Here is a 17,652-nt window from a genome sequence, read left to right on the forward strand (position 1 = left end):
TACTTTCAATGTGGCATAGTGGGTAAGAGCAGGTGCATTCTAAAATCTGGAGGAACCGGGTTTGATTCCCTGCTCTGCCACTTGAGCTGTGGAGGCTTATCTGGGGAATTCAGATTAGCCTGTGCACTCCCACACATGCCAGCTGGGTGACCTTGGGCTAGTCACAGCTTTTCGGAGCTCTCTCAGCCCCACCCACCTCACAGAGTGTTTGTTGTGAAGAAGAAGAAGAGTTTGGATTTATATCCCCCCTTTCTCTCCTGCAGGAGACTCAAAGGGGCTTACAATCTCCTTGCCCTTTCCCCCCACACAACAAACACCCTATGAGGTAAGTGGGGCTGAGAGAGCTCCGTAGAGCTGTGACTAGCCCAAGGTCACCCAGCTGGCTTGTGTGGGAGTGCACAGACTAATCTGAATTCCCCAGTTAAGCCTCCACAACTCAAGCGGCAGAGCGGGGAATCAAACCCGGTTCCTCCAGATCAGAGTGCACCTGCTCTTAGCCACTGCTCTTAGCCACTACTGCTCCTGTGAGCGGGGAAGGGCAAGGAGATTGTAAGCCCCTTTGAGTCTCCTGCAGGAGAGAAAGGGGGGATATAAATCCAAACTCTTCTTCTTCTTCTAAACTGAGGATCTCAGATTATCCCTTTAAATCCATGCCAAAGGGGGTGGATTTAAAAGGAGAATCTGGGGAAATTTGGGGGGTGCCTGCTGTCAGGGGTGCAATTGTTAAACTAGAAGCACCAAACTTTCAGGGTATCTTTAGGAGTCTCTCCTAATGATACCACCCAGGTTTGGTGAAGTTTGGTTCAGGGGGTCCAAAGTTATGGACCCTCAAAGGTGTAGCCCCCATCTCCTATTAGCTCCCATTGGAAACAATGGGGATGGGGGCACCCCCTTTGGGAGTCCATAGCTTTGGACTCCCTGGACCAAACTTCACAAAACCTGCATGGTATCAATAAGAGACTCTCCTAATAGTACATCCCAGGTTTGGTGAAGTTTGGTTCAGGGGGTTTAAGGTTATGGACCCTCCAAGTGTAGCCCGCATCTTCTATTAGCTCCCATTGGAGCTAATAATCCCAATGGAGGATGGGGCACCCCCTTTAGGAGTCCATAACTTTGGACCCTCTGGACCAAACCTCACCAAACATGGCAGGTATCATCAGGAGAGTCCCCCAAACAATCCCTGAAAGTTTGGTGCTGCTAGCCCAAACAATGCGCCGCCTGCAGGCCAAAAACCAAAAAAGCACTAAAATGTTTTAAAAACCCACAAACGGAGGGGCGGAGCTTCGGACATGAAGGGGGGGGTTCAAACCCGAGGAACCCCCCCCCCCCTTACCTACCTACATGATACCATCTCATTCATCTTTAAGGGAGGGGGGCATCAAAAGAAAAGACTCTGGTTGGCTTGGACGCCAACCAATCGCTCCGCTCCGCTCCCAATATTGACTGTTAAACGAACCAGGCTTCTCCCGGTAGGTTCGAACGTGGCTTTCTTTAAACCTGGTAGGTAAACACTCCGCTGACACGCCGACGTCCCGCCCCCGGCTCAAATCCGCCAATCAGCAATCACAGTAACATCGCATGGGGGTCTGTGATTGGGCGGCTGTATTGCGACACACCCCTGGCAGCACTTGTTGCTGGACGCGTGTGTGCGAAGTCCCTTCCAGACGACTGATGCCCCTCCGGGTCGGGTCGGTTGGGAGGAGGTGTTAGGGCTGAGCTTTGGGAAGAGGCCGAGCTGGGCTCTCTTAATCTAAGCAGCAGGTAGGCAGGGAAGGAACATAAAGATTATTTAGACTATTGGGAAGCCCTGCATTTAATCTTGCTTTGAGTAAAGGCGCTAGTTCTCCATAATGTTTAGTTATTCTGCTAATTTTCCAGCCTGTCTCACAAAGGCTGGAATATCCTCAGTTTTGACCTAATATCAATTGCTTGCCCTGTTCATGTTCCCATCCTGTCCTTGCCTTCCTAATTTTTTCTACTCCCCACCCTTTGTTTATCTGGATTTTTTTTTCTACTCCCCACCCTTTGTTTATCTTTTCTTATACTTTGTAGTGATTCACTAAGTGTGGTTTTTGTTCCATTTATGTCCTATACTTCCAAGGAATTCAAAGTTGTGTCGTTTTCACAACAATCCTGCGAAGTAGGTTAGGTTGAGGGACAGTGATTGGCCCAAGGTGACCTGGCGAGTATTGTCAAAGGCTTTCACCACTGGAATCACTGGGGTGTTGTGTGGTTTCCGGGCTGTATGGCCATGTTCCAGTAGCATTTTCTCCTGATGTTTCGCCTACATCTGTGGCTGGCATCTTCAGAGGATCCTCTGAAGATGCCAGCCACAGATGCAGGTAAAACATCAGGAGAAAATGCTACTGGAACCCTGCCATACAGCCTGGAAACCACACAACACCCCAGTGACCTGGTGAGGTTCATGTCCCCAGTAGAGACTTGAACCCAGGTCTCCTCACCAAGATGCTAAGTGTTACAGCTACCCTGGCATTGAGCATGGGTTCAGGTGGTTATGGTACACATTATGTGGGAAACTGAACAAATGAAGCTGAGATTCTTTTACTAAAACTAAACAGTACGGTGATATAGCTAGGATCCTTTTCTTCCATTCCTTGCCCTTGCGTATCTGACACCAGACTTTGCCGCTGAATCAGCTGTAACCCTATTCCCATTAGAGGCTATTTGAGAGACCTGTGAAAGTTTAGTTGTGTGTGTTTTAATGTTTAAGTGTTTTAATGTATTATCTATTTATTATGCAAATCGTTTTATGATTGTTGTTGGATTGTGTGTGAGCCGCCCTGAGCCGGCCTTGGCCGGGGAGGGCAGGATATTAAATTTAATAAATAATTTTTAAAAAATTATTTGACTCTCAGGTTGGGAGAATTCAGCAAAGCTAGCACAATTTAAGCTATTATAATAGTAAGCCTCATTTACCCTTGGCAATATTGAACACAAACGGAGATCGTGTATCTAATCTGGAGGAACTGGATTTGATTCCCAGCTCTGCCGCCTGAGCTGTGGAGGCTTATCTGGGGAATTCAAATTAGCCTGTACACTCCAACACACGCCAGCTGGGTGACCTTGGGCTAGTCACAGCTTCTCGGAGCTCTCTCAGCCCCACCTACCTCACAGGGTGTTTGTTGTAAGGGGGGAAGGGCAAGGAGATTGTAAGCCCCTTTGAGTCTCCTGCAGGAGAGAAAGTGGGGGTATAAATCCAAACTACTACTACTACTACTACTCTTCTTCTTCTTCCTCTTCTTCTTCCTCTTCTTCCTCCTCTTCTTCCTCTTCTTCCTCTTCTTCTTCTTCTTCTTCTTCTTCTTCCTGTCAGTTATAGCAGCTCTGTTACTGTTGGATTCTTGTTTTTCCAAGGATAGAAATTCTTCCCTTGGTTCATTCAAATGGTTTCAGACGTCTTGTGCCTTGGCATCCTAGTCCTAAAATGTGCGCTTAAAACTTGTCAGTTTGGAACAAATCAGTAGTGCAAGTCAGTGTGGTTAGGCCTGGGGATATAAACCGTATTTAATTTCTGCTCTTAAACTCTGCTTATGTCACCTGAATACCTAACTTTTGACTTGTGTTTCCCTAGCAAGGTGCTTGCATTTTGCCCTCTATTGCTTGCTTCACTGGAGTTTTAATACCATAGAATCCACCGGAGATCTGATCTCTGTCGCCTGGAGATCAGATGAAATGGCTGCAAATCTCAACTCTCCGCCTGGAGACCGACAACCTAAAATGGTTGTGTAGAGACTACCTTAACTCTGAGGAAGGTGCAGAGGGCTTTCTTTGCTGCAGGGAAAGCTCTGCCCACACCTTCACTCCTGTATTAATACTGATGACTTCTGCATGGGTCATCTGCCCCTCGTTCAATGCCTTTGGGAAATGATTTGTTTTCTGATCTTTCTCAAACCTTCTTTGCTTTGAAGCTGGGGAGAGATCACAGTAAAACCTGAATATCTGCTGTGTGTGTAGAAAAATCTGGATTTGCCAGCCCACATGGCAACCATTTCTCCTGCTGTCCCTGCTGTAACAAATTCCTTTCCCCACCAACAGGGGGCTTTTAAATTAGTTTTTAAAATCTGCAGCAGAATATCCTCATATCAATGCGAGTGATGGCAAACCTTTTTGAGACCGAGTACCCAAATTGCAACCCAAACCCCACTTACTTATTGCAAAGTGCCAACCTGGCAATTTAACCTGAATGCTAAGGTTTTAGTTTAGAAAAAAAACTATTGGCTCCCTCTTCCTCTGCCCCACCCGCTCGAGCAGGGGCCAGCCTGTCCAAGCCTCCAGCAAGTCCTGCGTGCACCGCTCTGTGCCTCTCTAGCATCTCTGCCTCCTCTGCACCCCCCCTCGGGCAGCAGCCACCTGGAGCACAGGCACCAGGCCCACCAGCTGAGTCCTCCCTACTCACCGTGGTGCGCGCACATCGTGCTCAGTGGCCCAGGCCAACCTAGATGTGTGTGTGTTGGAGGGTGTTTTTCCACCCCCACATGACGAACTCTGTGTGCGCGTGCCCACAAAGAGGGCTCCGAGTGCCACCTATGGCACCCGTGCCATAGGTTCGCCATCACTGGTATAGCAGGTTCTCTGAATCTGTGTTCATTTTTTAAAAAGAAAATTCTTTATCCCTTTTTCTTGTAGAGGTATGAGGGGAAAGGCATATCTTTGCAACCAAAGGGACTAGAGAATTAGTTTTTAAAGGAAAGCTGGGAATGTGGAGAACCTGCTACAACCAGTAGTTACAAGGCTATAGCATTATTCTAATGCTGATTATTTTAATTTCAAATGCCTTGGTAGGTGAGGGTGTGGCCTCTGCTGGGGGATTGGGACAGGGAAACTGCCGGGAAACCTGCCATATGAAAGCCCTGTTGCTGCTGTGCTTTATCTACAGCCCTACCAGCATAAAATCCCATCTCCTGGTTCAAGACACCATCATGTACCTGGTTCTAGAGTGAAAGCTTGAATGTTACATTCCCCAAACTGCTCTCTGCTTCTTTTTTTGGTTTTTCCTCAAAGTTATCTGCTTTAAAGGCTATTCAGAGATTGGGGAGTTGTGTGGTTTCTGGGCTGTATGACCGGGCTCTAGTACCATTTTCTCCTGATGTTTCACCTGCGTCTGTGGCTGGCATCTTCAGAGGATCAGATCCTCTGAAGATGCCAGCCACAAACATAACAATTTTCACGATCAGGAGAAAATCGCTACTGAAAGGCTTCATGACCATACAGCCTGGAAACCACACAACTCCCCAGTGATTTCGGCCGTGAAAGCCTTCGACAAAGTATTCCGAGATTACTTGCCAACTGCCAGACTTTCTCCTGCCTGCTGCTCCTTTTTAAAAATAGCATGTCTGAGATGGTGGAGGTCCATGGGGTACAGAGAACAACTGCCAACATCCAAAGTTAAACACTAATTATTAAAAAGAAAATGTTTACAAGCATACATTTAGAACAGCACCAGACTTAGCAAGGGATCCAAAAGAAATTAGAGAAATGCAATTCCGCTGTCCCTCTTTCTAATATACATTATTACTTATGTGCACGAAAGCATATGAATAAAACATTGGAAAGTAATGAGAATTTTATTGGCTCCATACAGATGTACCCAGTGTCACAAACAAGTCTGGTGCGGAACTCACTCTGCGACTTTACGTGGGGAATGTAAATATCTGCTATGCAGGCTCAGAAGAAAGACTGGCAGTTGCCAAGTAGCTATTCTTCTGGGGCATACCAGTCATTAAATCGTCCCTGTGGTGCCCAGGACTGGGGAAGCAGGAGACACCAAGGCAAAACCTCAACGTTTGGAAAGAAGCTGGGAGTGAGCTTCCCTCCCCAGTGGGCAATTCCTACAATGGTCGGGTGGCAGACAGAATGAGAGAGAAGCCCCTCCAAGAGACATTTTGAACCCCTGGGAGAGGGTAGGTGTGGAATAGGCTATGTGGTGGAGAACCTTTGGCACTCCAGATGTTATGGACTACAATTCTCACCAGCCCCTGCCAGCATGGCAGCATGGACTACAATTCCCACCAGCCCCTGCCAATTGGCCATGCTGGAAGGGGCTGATGGGAATTGTAGTCCATAACATCTGGAGTGCCAAAGGTTTGCCACCACGGGGCTATGAAATGGGGGAAGTAAAGGTGAGATGTAATTGAGAGTTCTTCTTGGGCTCTATTCCCCTTGAGGGGGTTAGCACTGACATTTTCTTCACCAAATAGCTCGATTTTGGACATTTTCAGGGGTACGGTTGGCAGCACGCATGTCTTCAGCAATGCTGTCCATCCACCATTTCTTTGGTATCTTCAGCAGTGCTGTCCATCCACCATTTCTTTGGTCTTCCACATGGGTGGTGGCCACCAGAGTCAAAGTTTAGGGCCATTTTTGCAACAGAAGTCTCCTCCAGGCGCATAATGTGTCCGTACCACCAGAGCCATGTTTCCCTCATTTTCTTTGTAATTGGTGTAATTCCAAGTCTTTGCCGCATGACTTCGTTTGTAACACGATCGGAAAGAGTCAGGCCAAGCATCCACCAGAGCATCTTCATTTCCATCACATAAAGAGTTTGCTCATGTTTCCGAGTTGTTGGCCAACATTCTGTTCCATATAGGGCCACAGGGCTGATAACTGTGGTGTATGCTTTTGCTTTCAGATGTTCAGGTATTCTTTTGTTGCACAGGACTCCAGGTGGTTTGCCACCACTTCATCCATACTGCGTTAACTCTGGATTGAGCATCTGGTAGGGTGTCCCCATCTGCTGAGACAGGGGTCCAAGATATTTAAATTGAGTGGTCTTCAAGTCCTGGCAGTGATGTAGGTATAGATTTTTTATGGGGTGCGTTCAGGGGGCCACGCCCCTGCCTGCCCCTGGGGGCGTGGCCACACCTCCCGAAGCCCCGCCTCAGCCTTAATGCTTATAAAAGCAGCTCTCCAAGGCCAGGGATGGCAGACTCCCCTGCCCTGCGTCCCCCGCTCCAGCTGAGCTCCCAGCTGGCAGTCCTTTCTGCCCTGCCCTCCAGGCAGAGGTGTAGTAGGGAAAATGGAGTCCGGTCCAAAATCTGAGTTTTGCACACACATACACACACACAAATGGGCGGCCGCTGTGATGCTGGACTCCACCCTCAAACAGCATCACTTTCAATGGTGTTTAAACTAGGGAGCCCAGATTCTCCTTTTAAATCTACCTTAAAGGGAGAATCTGGGCTCACCAGTTAAAACCACATTGAAAGTGATGCTGTCTTGTAATAGATAACCCCCCCCCCCCCGGAAACAGCATCACTTTCAATGTTTAAACTCAGGACCTCAGATTCTCCCTTTAAATCCATGCCAAAGGGTGTGGATTTAAAAGGAGAATCTGGGGAAATTTGGGGGGGGGGGTGCCTGCTGTCAGGGAGCAATTGTTAATCTAGCAGCACCAAACTGTCAGGGTATCTTTCGGAGACTCTCCTGATGATACCTCCCAGGTTTGGTGAAGTTTGGTTCAGGGGGTCCAAAGTTATGGACCCTCAAAGGTGTAGCCCCCATCTCCTATTAGCTCCCATTGGAAACAGTGGGGGATGGGGGCACCCCCTTTGGGAATCCATAACTTTGGACTCCCTGAACGAAACTTCACCAAATCTGGGGGTATCATCAGGAGAGCCTCCTAAAGATACCCTGAAAGTTTGGTGCTGCTAGCGGCTAGCCTAAAAGCTACACTCCCTACAGGCCAAAAACTAAAAAACACTAAAAATACAAAAAAAAAACCCCCACAAACGGGGGGGGGGGAGCTTCAGACATGTATTGGGGAGTTTTGAACCTGGGGAAACCCCCCCCCCCTTACCTACATCCCTGAGTCCTGGCCATTAATTTGGATTGTTCCATCTGTTTGAGGGCCACATTTGAGGTATTCTGTTTTTTTGTACATTTAGTCGTAATCCATAATCAGCTAATCTGTTGTTCCGCTCATGTGATTGTTGTTGAAGAGCTGTGTGTGATTGGTTAGTAAGAGCTACATCATCTGCATAAAGCAGTGTCCAAGGATTTGGCATTTGTAAATCAGCTGCTCCTGTATCCATGCAAAGAATAAATAGCAGATGCAATTGAGTAAACTCAAAGATAATGAGAAAAGTAAAGATACCATCTCCAATAGTGGTAATAGGTAATAATGCGCTTGTCCTCACAGTGCTAAGGAACTTCCATGATTCAGAAAGTCTTAAGCATCTGGTAGGATCCAGTTGTTTTGATTTTGTTTTATGGGAAGTTATGTGGAGAAGGGTAATTTTGAGCAGAGCAGAACCTAGGAGACCAGAAAAAGGATTGAGCCTCTTTTCCCTCTGTACCGTATCTTTGCTCCAAATCTTGCTTTCCTGAAGTTGCTTTACCGTAACTGGATGGAGCTGAAATTTTGTCGGGTTTCATATATAACATGTACTTACGCCTTTAATATCTGTATCAGTCACCGGTGACTTACGATTATTTACTACCTGTGCTGTTCAGCCAGGTCTTATGAAGTTAAATGGCGTCATAAAGACACAAGGCTAGACCTTGCTATACCTCTGGATGACTAGACACCAGAATTGTAATTCCGAAGCATTAATTTTCCTCCAGAATGCTTGCACTTCACGTAATGGCGGTTTTTCACTGCAAGCAATACAGGTATTGACTGGATGGAACTACTAATAGTTAGTATTTTTTTAAAAAAATGATTATTCTCGTCTTTGCTTCCTATTTGGACTGGTTTTGTCTAAACTCGAAATATATATATATCTTGTGTTGTCTTACTGATGCTGTGGATCCCTGCTTGCAAATCGATTGGTAGGCTCATGGCTTTTATTTTTCTGGCTGAAACCAGGTTGGTGGGCACTTGAGGCTTCTAAAAAAATCTGCTAGTTAGAAAGAGTTGATCTATTAACAGGTCCATTGCTCATACACTTACTCCGAATTGAGTCTTGCTATGTTCTTTGCACCTTATTCCCTTGTCACTATTCAGAGGATTACAGTCTACACAGTTTACGCCAGCAGCTCTTAACCTTTCTTATCTGACATCCCATCAGCCACTCTGTCACAGAACCTGGGTCTTATTATGATAGAAACAATTTTTTCCCCTATAAGGATATTTTTTTTTGTTTACAGGTGTTCTCTTATTATATTTCTCATATATGCTAGGATTTGAGGACTTTAAAAAAATTGTAGTAGTATTGCTGGGAGTAAATGTTATTGCTGGACAGTTAATGGATAGTCCCTGGCAGAGGCGTAGCTGGGCTAAACTGCGCCTGGTGCGCATTCTGTATTTTCCGCCCACCATGGCTCCCCCGCAGCGCCCCCTTCCCCCCTTCCCACACTTACCTTAGTTCCTTTCCTTTTTCTTGAACTTGTTCAGGCTGCAAAAGACCTGTTCCCAGTAAAAATGGCCTGATGGGAACTATACTTCCCAGGAGATCTTGTGAACCCCAAGGTCCCCTGGGAACTGTAGTTCCTCCGGCTGGTTTTACTGCGAACAGGCCTTTTGCAGCCTGAAAAAGTTCAAGAAAAAGGAACGGAACTAAGGTAAGTGTGGGAAGGGGGGTGGGGAGTGCTGCAGAGGGGAGGGGCCTGGGGGCGATTTTCTGCGTCCCCAGGCGTGCGCCCGGTGCACGGCGCGCACCCCTGTCCCCTTGCAGCTTTGCCACTGGTTCCTGGCAAGTAGGGTCTGCAAGAAGCAGCACATGAAAGATCCTTGCTGGTGGGAAGAGGAACGGGGGATTAGGAGAAACACTTGGGTGCCCAGGGTTACTACTACCTGCATGCCTAACAGTGCAATCCGGGGGATGGGGTGCAGAAAGGACTATGGAGCCTCTGTGACTCTGCCACCAAAGTCATCAACAGTCCAGATGGCATAACATGAGAGGGGCACTAATGCTGATGGCAGGGTGCCAGATAGCTCTGTAGTGCCCAGGCACAATTGCTGCCACTGCGCCAGCGCTCCTCCGCTGCAGGAGCCTGTGGCCGGCACCAATGGGAGCGTTCCCAGGGGTGGAGCCAACTTTAGTCAGCTTCCTGACTAAAGCCTGGGAACACCCCCTTCAGCTGCTAGTGATTGATGCCAGCAAAACAGATTGTTTAGCCCACTGGATTACAATAGTGAGTTTTGAGCCTTTGCACAGTTTTTAAAATTCTTATTTCCTTTCTGTGCCTTCCCATTTCCTCTTTGGAGGTGGTGATGCTATGCCATCTGCAACCACCGCAAAACTACCCTCTCCCTGAATTGGGCTGCAAAGGTCAAAGATGGATAACCCATGGAAGGTAAGGTAGGGAAGAGGTGGCATGTCACATCTGCAGGTAGTATGAGGATTGAGGAAAGAAGGAATTCTTAGTAGTGACATCTGTCATGCCCCCACAGAAGCTTTTGTTATTTTCATTATTTTGTATCAGTTTCCCATAGCTGGCATGGGTTTAGTCCTCTGTATAGTCTCCAAAGGGGGGGATTTTAGTTAGCCCCTGTCCCTTTAAGAAGTTTCCCAAGAGGCAGTCTTCCTATTATCACCCAGTATCAGTCTTCCTATTATCACCCTGTTCAGTCAGTTCAGTTCAGTACAAGGTGCCTAAGGAGTCAGAAGGCAGCAGTATTTTGTCATGTCAAAGGTATAAAGAGAGCATAAAGTTGAGCTTTACAGAGAATAGTAGCCAGATAAAGACTCAAGGAATTTAAAGAAGTGGACTTTCCTGGAAGCAGTCAAAAAAAGGACAAAAGTCTACAGCTTCTACTGTCCAGTCAAGCAAGTACTTTATTTTAGGCAGACCCTGGGAGGAGTTAGGGTCTCCATTCTTCTAAATATTAAACCTTTTGTTTGAAATATTGAACCTTGCTTGTGATTCTCCCACTCTGTTCTGGCCAGGCACAGGGCACCAGAAACAGTTTTGCTTGAGGAACAGAATAATATCACTGGCAAAAGTACTATTGGCTGAAATCCCCCAATTCAGAACATACAAGAATACGTGTTTGGTGTTTTTTTTCTTGTTTGTTTTGAGCGACAACAGCACTCTGTACCAATAAGTTCCCTACAACCACCACTACAAAATTAGTTTTGATCAGTGGGATAGCATAGACAGGGATGGTGAAAAGTGCAAAGAAAATGTATTAATGTATTTTATTTTCTCCACTTTGTGGAGTTGTGATATTAATATTCATAATCATAGTCCATGCTTAGAGAAATGCACTGTGAGTGAGATTTTATAGAAAGATTCTTTACTAAATAATGCTAAATAAAGAAGGTATACATTGGCAGAAAATAAAAAACAGCTTTTCTAAGCTGCATTTCAAACTAGTGACTACCTTGTTTCCCCAAAAATAAGACCTACTCCGAAAATAAGCCCTAGCATGATTTTTTTTTAATTTTTGGAGGATGCTTGAAATATAAGCTCTACTCCAAAAATAAGCCCTAGTTACAGATTCCGCGGTGCAGCTGATTTGGTCATGTGGGGGGGAAAAATAAGAAATCCCCTGAAAATAAGCCTTAACGCATCTTTTGGAGCAAACATTAATATAAGACCCTGTCTCATTTTCAGGGAAACATGGTAGTACAAGAGAGATCAGAAATAAAAGTGACAGCAGGGGAAACAAAGAGCAGTTAACTTTTCATGCAATGGTTCTCCCTTTATGTCTAACACGAGGCACACATTGATACCCAATAGTCACAAAAGCATTTTACTAATTATGCAAGAAACACCTACATTCTAGAACTCATAAAGTCAACAATCTATTTGCGGCAAGGTAATTTAACTGATATGACTTCAGCAATCAAGCAAAAAGCAAAGAGTCTTTCTAAACTGAGGGGACTGGCACTTCCAAAACCCAACACATTTTATACCTCACCTTTTGAGAGCCAGCGTGGTGTAGTGGTTAAGAGCAGGTGGATTCTAATCTGGAGAACCGGGTTTGATTCCCCACTCCTCCACCTGAGTGGCAGAGGCTTATCTGATGAACCAGATGTGTTTCTGCACTCCTACATTCCGGCTGGGTGACCTTGGGCTACCCTCAGCCCCACCTGGTTCACAAGTTGTCTTTTGTGGGCAGAGGAAGGGAAAGGAGCTTGTAAGCCACCTTGAGTCTCCTTACAGGAGAGAAAGAGGGGGGGGTATAAATACAAACTCCTCTTTTTAGCAGTGAGGACTCAAAATGCTTTCACTGTTCTAGTTGCCTCCATTTTATCCTCATCAACGACCCCATGAGCCTAGTTAATATGTGACTGGGCCATAGCAAGCTTTCATGAGGATTCAAAACATATTCCAACAATAGAACCGTGGCAGGAAGAGAATCACTTTATGCCCTCTGGAGTTTAATTTTTGTCTGTTTCTTCTTCACAGGACACAATGGGTGATTTTGAAAACGGCAAAAAGCTGTTTGTTCAAAAGTGTTCTCAGTGCCATACAGTCGAAAAAGGTGGAAAACACAAAACGGGCCCAAATCTTGGGGGTCTGTTAGGTCGTAAGACAGGACAAGCTGCTGGATTTTCCTACTCAGATGCTAACAAGAATAAAGGTAAAGACCAAGGAGTGTCCCCCCCCCCCCCTTTGTCAATGTTTAATGGCAGTATCCGTAAATGAAAGGGGAAGAACGCTGGGTGGGGAATCTCATGGATGCTCTGGTAGATGTACTTTGGAAATGCTCTTCTGGTTTATCTAAAGACTATACACAAAGCAGGCTTAGTGTAAGCAAATGTTCCAGTAGAACTTTTAATAATTTGCATACCACAAGATTTATGGCCTATTCGTGCCTTAACACTTACAGAGAAGCCCATAGGATCATTCTCAAAGGCTGTGATGCATAATGCATGTTCTGGCTGCCTGTGTCAGAGCTGAGAATCAGCTACAGCAGCTGCATTTTAGGATCAGATTGACACTGTGCGTTTTCCCCCAACCTGATCATTCCCAAAATGGCTCAAGGCAAACTGGCTAACCCCCTGCCCAGTTGTCCCCCCACCCTTCCATTTCCCCCTCTTCCAGTATCCTTCAGAGAGTTTAGATGAGCTTTAGGTACCAGACCATCTTGCCTGACTAAGGCTAGAGTGCACTTCCTGGCTGCTGTTTCCAGTCTGTTTGGGGGTATTGTTTTTGTCTAGGTATTGTTTTTGCAAATCTTTATGAATGCCTGTGTGGAATTCCTTAAACTCGTGCACTTGGGGGGTAGAGGGTGGGGTGGATCTTCCACATTTATACACATCAATTGTTTAACTTGAACTTCTATTCCTTGCACACTTATCTGTAGGCAAGCTCAGTATAAAGGGACAGAATAAAGGGAGCAGCAGTGGCGTAGTGGTTAAGAGCAGGTGTACTCTAGTCTGGAGGGACCGGGTTTTGTTCCCCACTCTGCCACTTGAGCTGTGGAGCTTATCTGGGGAATTCAGGTTAGCCTGTGCACTCCAACACACACCAGCTGGGTGACCTTGGGCTAGTCACAGTTCTTTTGAGCTCTCTCAGCCCCACCAACCTCACAGGGTGTTTGTTGAGGGCGGGGGAAGAAGTTTGTAAGCCCCTTTGAGTCTCCTTACAGGAGACAAAGGGGGATATAAATCCAACTCTTCTTCTTCATTTAAATGTAGATAGGAAGATTTACATTATATATTTGATATTTAGGAATCTATCTGCACATCCTAAGCGGACATCACCTATCAGCATCCCATATTGTAGTGCCAATTCTATAAATAATAAGAACCAGAATGTGCCAATATGGGTGGGATGGAGGATTTAGAAAAATTAAACAAACAAAAATCAGCCCAAATATTACAACCAATAAAACCCAAACATGAAAAGAACTACTGCCAACTGAGCCCCCTAGAGAAAATATTCCTTCAGCACCATGCTATCCAACTTTCCAGATGTAACAGCATGTGTTTTATGTTTAAAAGGTAGTGATGATACTACCAGTGGCGTATTTGCCTAGGAACAAGGAGTACCCTCTGTCCCCGGGAACCACTAATCTGATCATGTGGGGGGCACAAAATAGTGCCCCCCACATGACCAGGAAGACAGCAAGGCAGCAGGACGTCATGCTGTCTCGTCATCTTTGGGCGCCCTCAACCCCACCCATGTTGTCATCAACGTGGGCAGGGTCGAGGGCGCCCCACTGCCACCTCCTCCCTGCTGCTGTCCCCCCTTGCTCTCGGATTCCTGCCAGCAGTCGGCAGTCACTCCTGCCCTCCCCTCCGGGGAGTCCAAAAGCGGCTGCTGTCACCCGGCCTCCGATACCTGCTTTTATAAGCACTGAGGTTTGGGGCAGGGCTTGGGGAGGTGGGGTCACACCCACAGGACAGGGTGGGGCTGTGGGCCCACCCCCGCCCTCCACCCTTAGTGTTTATAAAAGCAGCTCTCAGAGGCCGAGGGACGGCAGTCGCTTCCGGCATCCCCGGAGGGGAGGGCAGAAGGGACTGCCAGCTGGGAGCCAGAAGCAGGGGGAGGCAGCAGCCGAGCTTGAGAAGGCGTAGCTCCGCACCGCCTCCAGGCGTGAGAGGGGGGTGGAGACAGTTTGTCTCCGGGCGCCATTTCCCCCAGATATGCCTCTGGATACCAATCTGTAACATTAACTGAAAAAAAAAATCAGAGTTCATATAATCTTAAATGTATAGAACCTTTGATTACTTGGAAAAAAGTTTCCAGAGGGTATAGATCTTTTAAGGAAATGTATGTTGTCTCTCTGTTTTGGCAACTTTTGTTTAGCTTCAGGAAAATAATTTTAGTAGGCAAAACCTTACTAGTATTTTAAAAGGTTATAAATAAAGAACAAACTTGATTATATTGCTATTAGAAGAAACAACTACTTCATTCTAACTCCCACAACTACACTTCTAGCCTATGTGTCATTTGAAGGATGAGGCTAAACTATTCGCCTCATGCATCCAAACTAGATCATTCAAATATGAAGCTTAAGGTAAAATAGAAGCACCGGATTTGTGATGCATATTAAATACAAACAGTAATAAAACTGGATTTTCTTTTACACTCTTTCCAATCCTCTTTCTTCACCTTTAGAATTTAGAACATAATCTGTTTGAGCTTGTTTTCACATATATGTATGACTCGATGTTTTGAAAACTTTCCGATTTTATAAAGATATAGGTATAGCCAAAACCTAGCTGAAACGTTAATAAAATGGAAGATTTTTCATCACTCTCTAATTTTTTTTTCAGGTATTGTCTGGAGTGAAACTACATTGATGGAATATTTAGAGAATCCAAAGAAATACATTCCTGGAACTAAAATGATTTTTGCTGGCCTTAAAAAGAAGACTGATAGAGCAGATCTTATTGCATACTTGAAAAAAGCAACCTCTTGATGAAATACTATCACAGCTTCTGTGATATCAACTAAAATTTCCAGTTTGAATAAGTCTTATGCGGCAACTGGTGTTTCGTTATTACACTACCAATTGTTCATTAGGTATTAGTTAAGAAACATCAAATAAAAGTTGATCTTTTCAGACACTTTTGTCACCCAACAAAGCAAGAGTTTCCATTCTCGTCTTCTTAACACATGTCTCATAGAGAGATACTTCAGTCGGAAACAGAACAGGGGTTCAGTCTTGAATTTGTGAATTTGTCTCTCACTTTACTCAGATTTAGACCTAATACCAGACCGAGATGTGTACGGGGGCGGGGGTGTGTGTGGGAAATGGTGCCCAGAGGCAACCCCTGCTCCGGGCGCCCGCCCGCCCTGCCCCATTTACCTTAGCTGGTGGTGGTCCTAGCGGCTGCTCCAGCAGCGGCAATCCCGGGCAGCCTGGCAGGGCCGGGTCGATGGGTGCCCAGCGGCAGCCCCGCCAGGCTGCTCCTTCAGCTGGTGGAGCCCCCACTCCTTTTTTAAAGCCGCAGGCTCAGGCTGGCTCCTACCCAAGAGTTGTCCTGCAGCCGCAGCTTACAGCTCAGAGGCCGGCTCCTGCCTCCCCAGCCTCCCTGCTGACAGGCTGGCCCTCGGGCAGGAGCTGGCCTACGACTGCAGCTCAACAGCAGGCAACTAAGGCAGGAGGCCGGGGAGTGCAGGAGCCGGTCTGCAGCCGCAGTGCCTGCCTGAGCAGCATGGAGGGAGCCCAAGGACCTGGCTGGCGTCCTCCCCCATGTGATCAAATGGCGTGCGCCCAGGGACGTAGGATACCCCATGTCACCATTAGCGGTACGCCACTGACCAAACTGTGGCTTGGCAATATTTAAAGGAGCTATAGGATTGCTCCCAGCTTCCCTCCTACTCAGGCAGTTCCTTCCCTTTTTTCCCTGTTTTGCAGCAAAACATAGTAGATTAGGAGTTAATGCAAGTCAGAGTTTCCTTGAGGGACAGAACTGGGAACCATAATCAGATCCTTTTTTTAAAAAAATGATGCTTGAAGATTGATTTTTTCATGCCAACTATGGTTTTCCACAAAACAAGGAGGGAATCATAACTAGGAGTGGGGAGGGGAGGAACTCACAAGACCAAGCCTACTTTGTGTAAGGTTTTTGGGGTTACATCTGAACCAAGCCCGTCGGGTTACTTTAAGCCATATGGCTCACCAAGGGTAAACACTGGCTGCATTCAGAGGCGATGCGCCAACGGGGCGGGGTGTGGTGTGGTGTGATGCCTCGGGTGGAGCCGTGGCCAAGCCATGGCGGGGGCATTCCGGGGTGGGGGCGGGCAACACCGCAGCAGGGGCACAGGGCATGCGCGCGCCCTAGGTTGAGTTTCCCCTCACTCCACCTCTGGCAGCATTCCATTTCAAATTAACCTTCGTTCGTTGCACAACTCTGATCGACTCCACTAGATGTGCAAAACAGGCCACGATGCATTCATAAATCCCAGTGAGTCAGCAGGGTGCCTTCTTTCTGGCCTCTCAGTACAATCCACAAATGCTCTTTGGAGGGTTTTTTCCCCTCTTCTGAGTGATCAGGCTCTGGCAGAGCTTCACACGTGTAGTCCACTTGTACTATTGGGTGAAATAAATGTGTGGCAAGGGAGAAAGAAGCTTATGGCAAGCCACTGGTATACCTCCTCAGCCCCCCCCCCCCCCGCTTTTGTACAGGTGCTTTGCAATTACTGAACTTTTAAATTCTGAGGCATAGTCTGTCTTTTGTACCCTTTCTTTTTTCCGTCTCGCTGGTATATCAGCACCCTTTCTGTCTAGTCATTTCAATGCATTCCCCAAACTGGAACGCTGAAACAAAATGCCTGTTTTACAGCTGTGCCCCTGATCTTTCTTGTTGTTTCTCTGTCTTTTATTGTGCTCTCCTAGGAGAGGTTGAAACATATGCCTTCTTCTGGAACGGTCATACAAGCACGACGAGGAGACAAAAAAAAAACGACAACGTATCCTTACAAAGCACCTTCCGTATGCCTCGTTGGCACGGGGGCAGATAAACTGGGATTTCTGCATTCAAACATCACAACAAATCAGACTTAACACAAAGCACTGTTAACAAGCCAGATATAATCCATATAAACCTCTCAGTTTAGCATCATCTATACGCCTGATAGTTGGGCCCAACCTACATGCAGACATCCAGCTGAACTGGAGTTTAATCAAAGCATGGTTTTTAAACTGAGGTTTACTATGGAGGTCTGAATGCAATCACAGCTACCAGCACTAAGTCTGTGCAATTCAGTTGTGATGTTTTATTTGAAGAAGGAAACACTCAGCATTGTGCAGAGCTGTGCCAAAGTGTTTAGAAAAAGCTGGCA

At 46.4% G+C, this 17,652-nt stretch overlaps 1 protein-coding gene across 2 annotated transcripts; it reads left to right on the forward strand.

Moving 5' to 3' along the window:
• Positions 1-1,407: 1,407 nt before the first annotated feature.
• LOC125426819 (cytochrome c-like) lies at positions 1,408-15,433 on the forward strand. Of its 2 annotated transcripts, none has more exons than XM_048485591.1 (3): positions 1,408-1,469; positions 12,319-12,493; positions 15,138-15,433. In XM_048485591.1, the coding sequence occupies exons 2-3, from the start codon at positions 12,325-12,327 to the stop codon at positions 15,281-15,283; spliced, it is 315 nt and encodes a 104-aa protein (XP_048341548.1). In that variant the 5' UTR covers positions 1,408-1,469; positions 12,319-12,324; the 3' UTR covers positions 15,284-15,433. The 2 variants fall into 2 exon arrangements, with proteins under 2 accessions (XP_048341548.1, XP_048341547.1); XM_048485590.1 differs by lacking the exon at positions 1,408-1,469 and adding an exon at positions 1,634-1,761.
• Positions 15,434-17,652: the final 2,219 nt, after the last annotated feature.

The sequence above is a fragment of the Sphaerodactylus townsendi genome, linkage group LG02, assembly GCF_021028975.2.
Source record: "Sphaerodactylus townsendi isolate TG3544 linkage group LG02, MPM_Stown_v2.3, whole genome shotgun sequence".
NCBI classification, from domain to species: Eukaryota; Metazoa; Chordata; class Lepidosauria; order Squamata; family Sphaerodactylidae; genus Sphaerodactylus; species Sphaerodactylus townsendi.

Excerpts from the sequence above, each read along its gene's own strand:
- LOC125426819 (XM_048485591.1), top strand. The coding sequence starts at position 12,325 with ATGGGTGATTTTGAAAACGGCAAAAAGCTGTTTGTTCAAAAGTGTTCT. Across the intron at positions 12,494-15,137 it reads AGATGCTAACAAGAATAAAG|GTATTGTCTGGAGTGAAACT; the intron begins GTAAAGACCAAG and ends TTTTTTTTTCAG.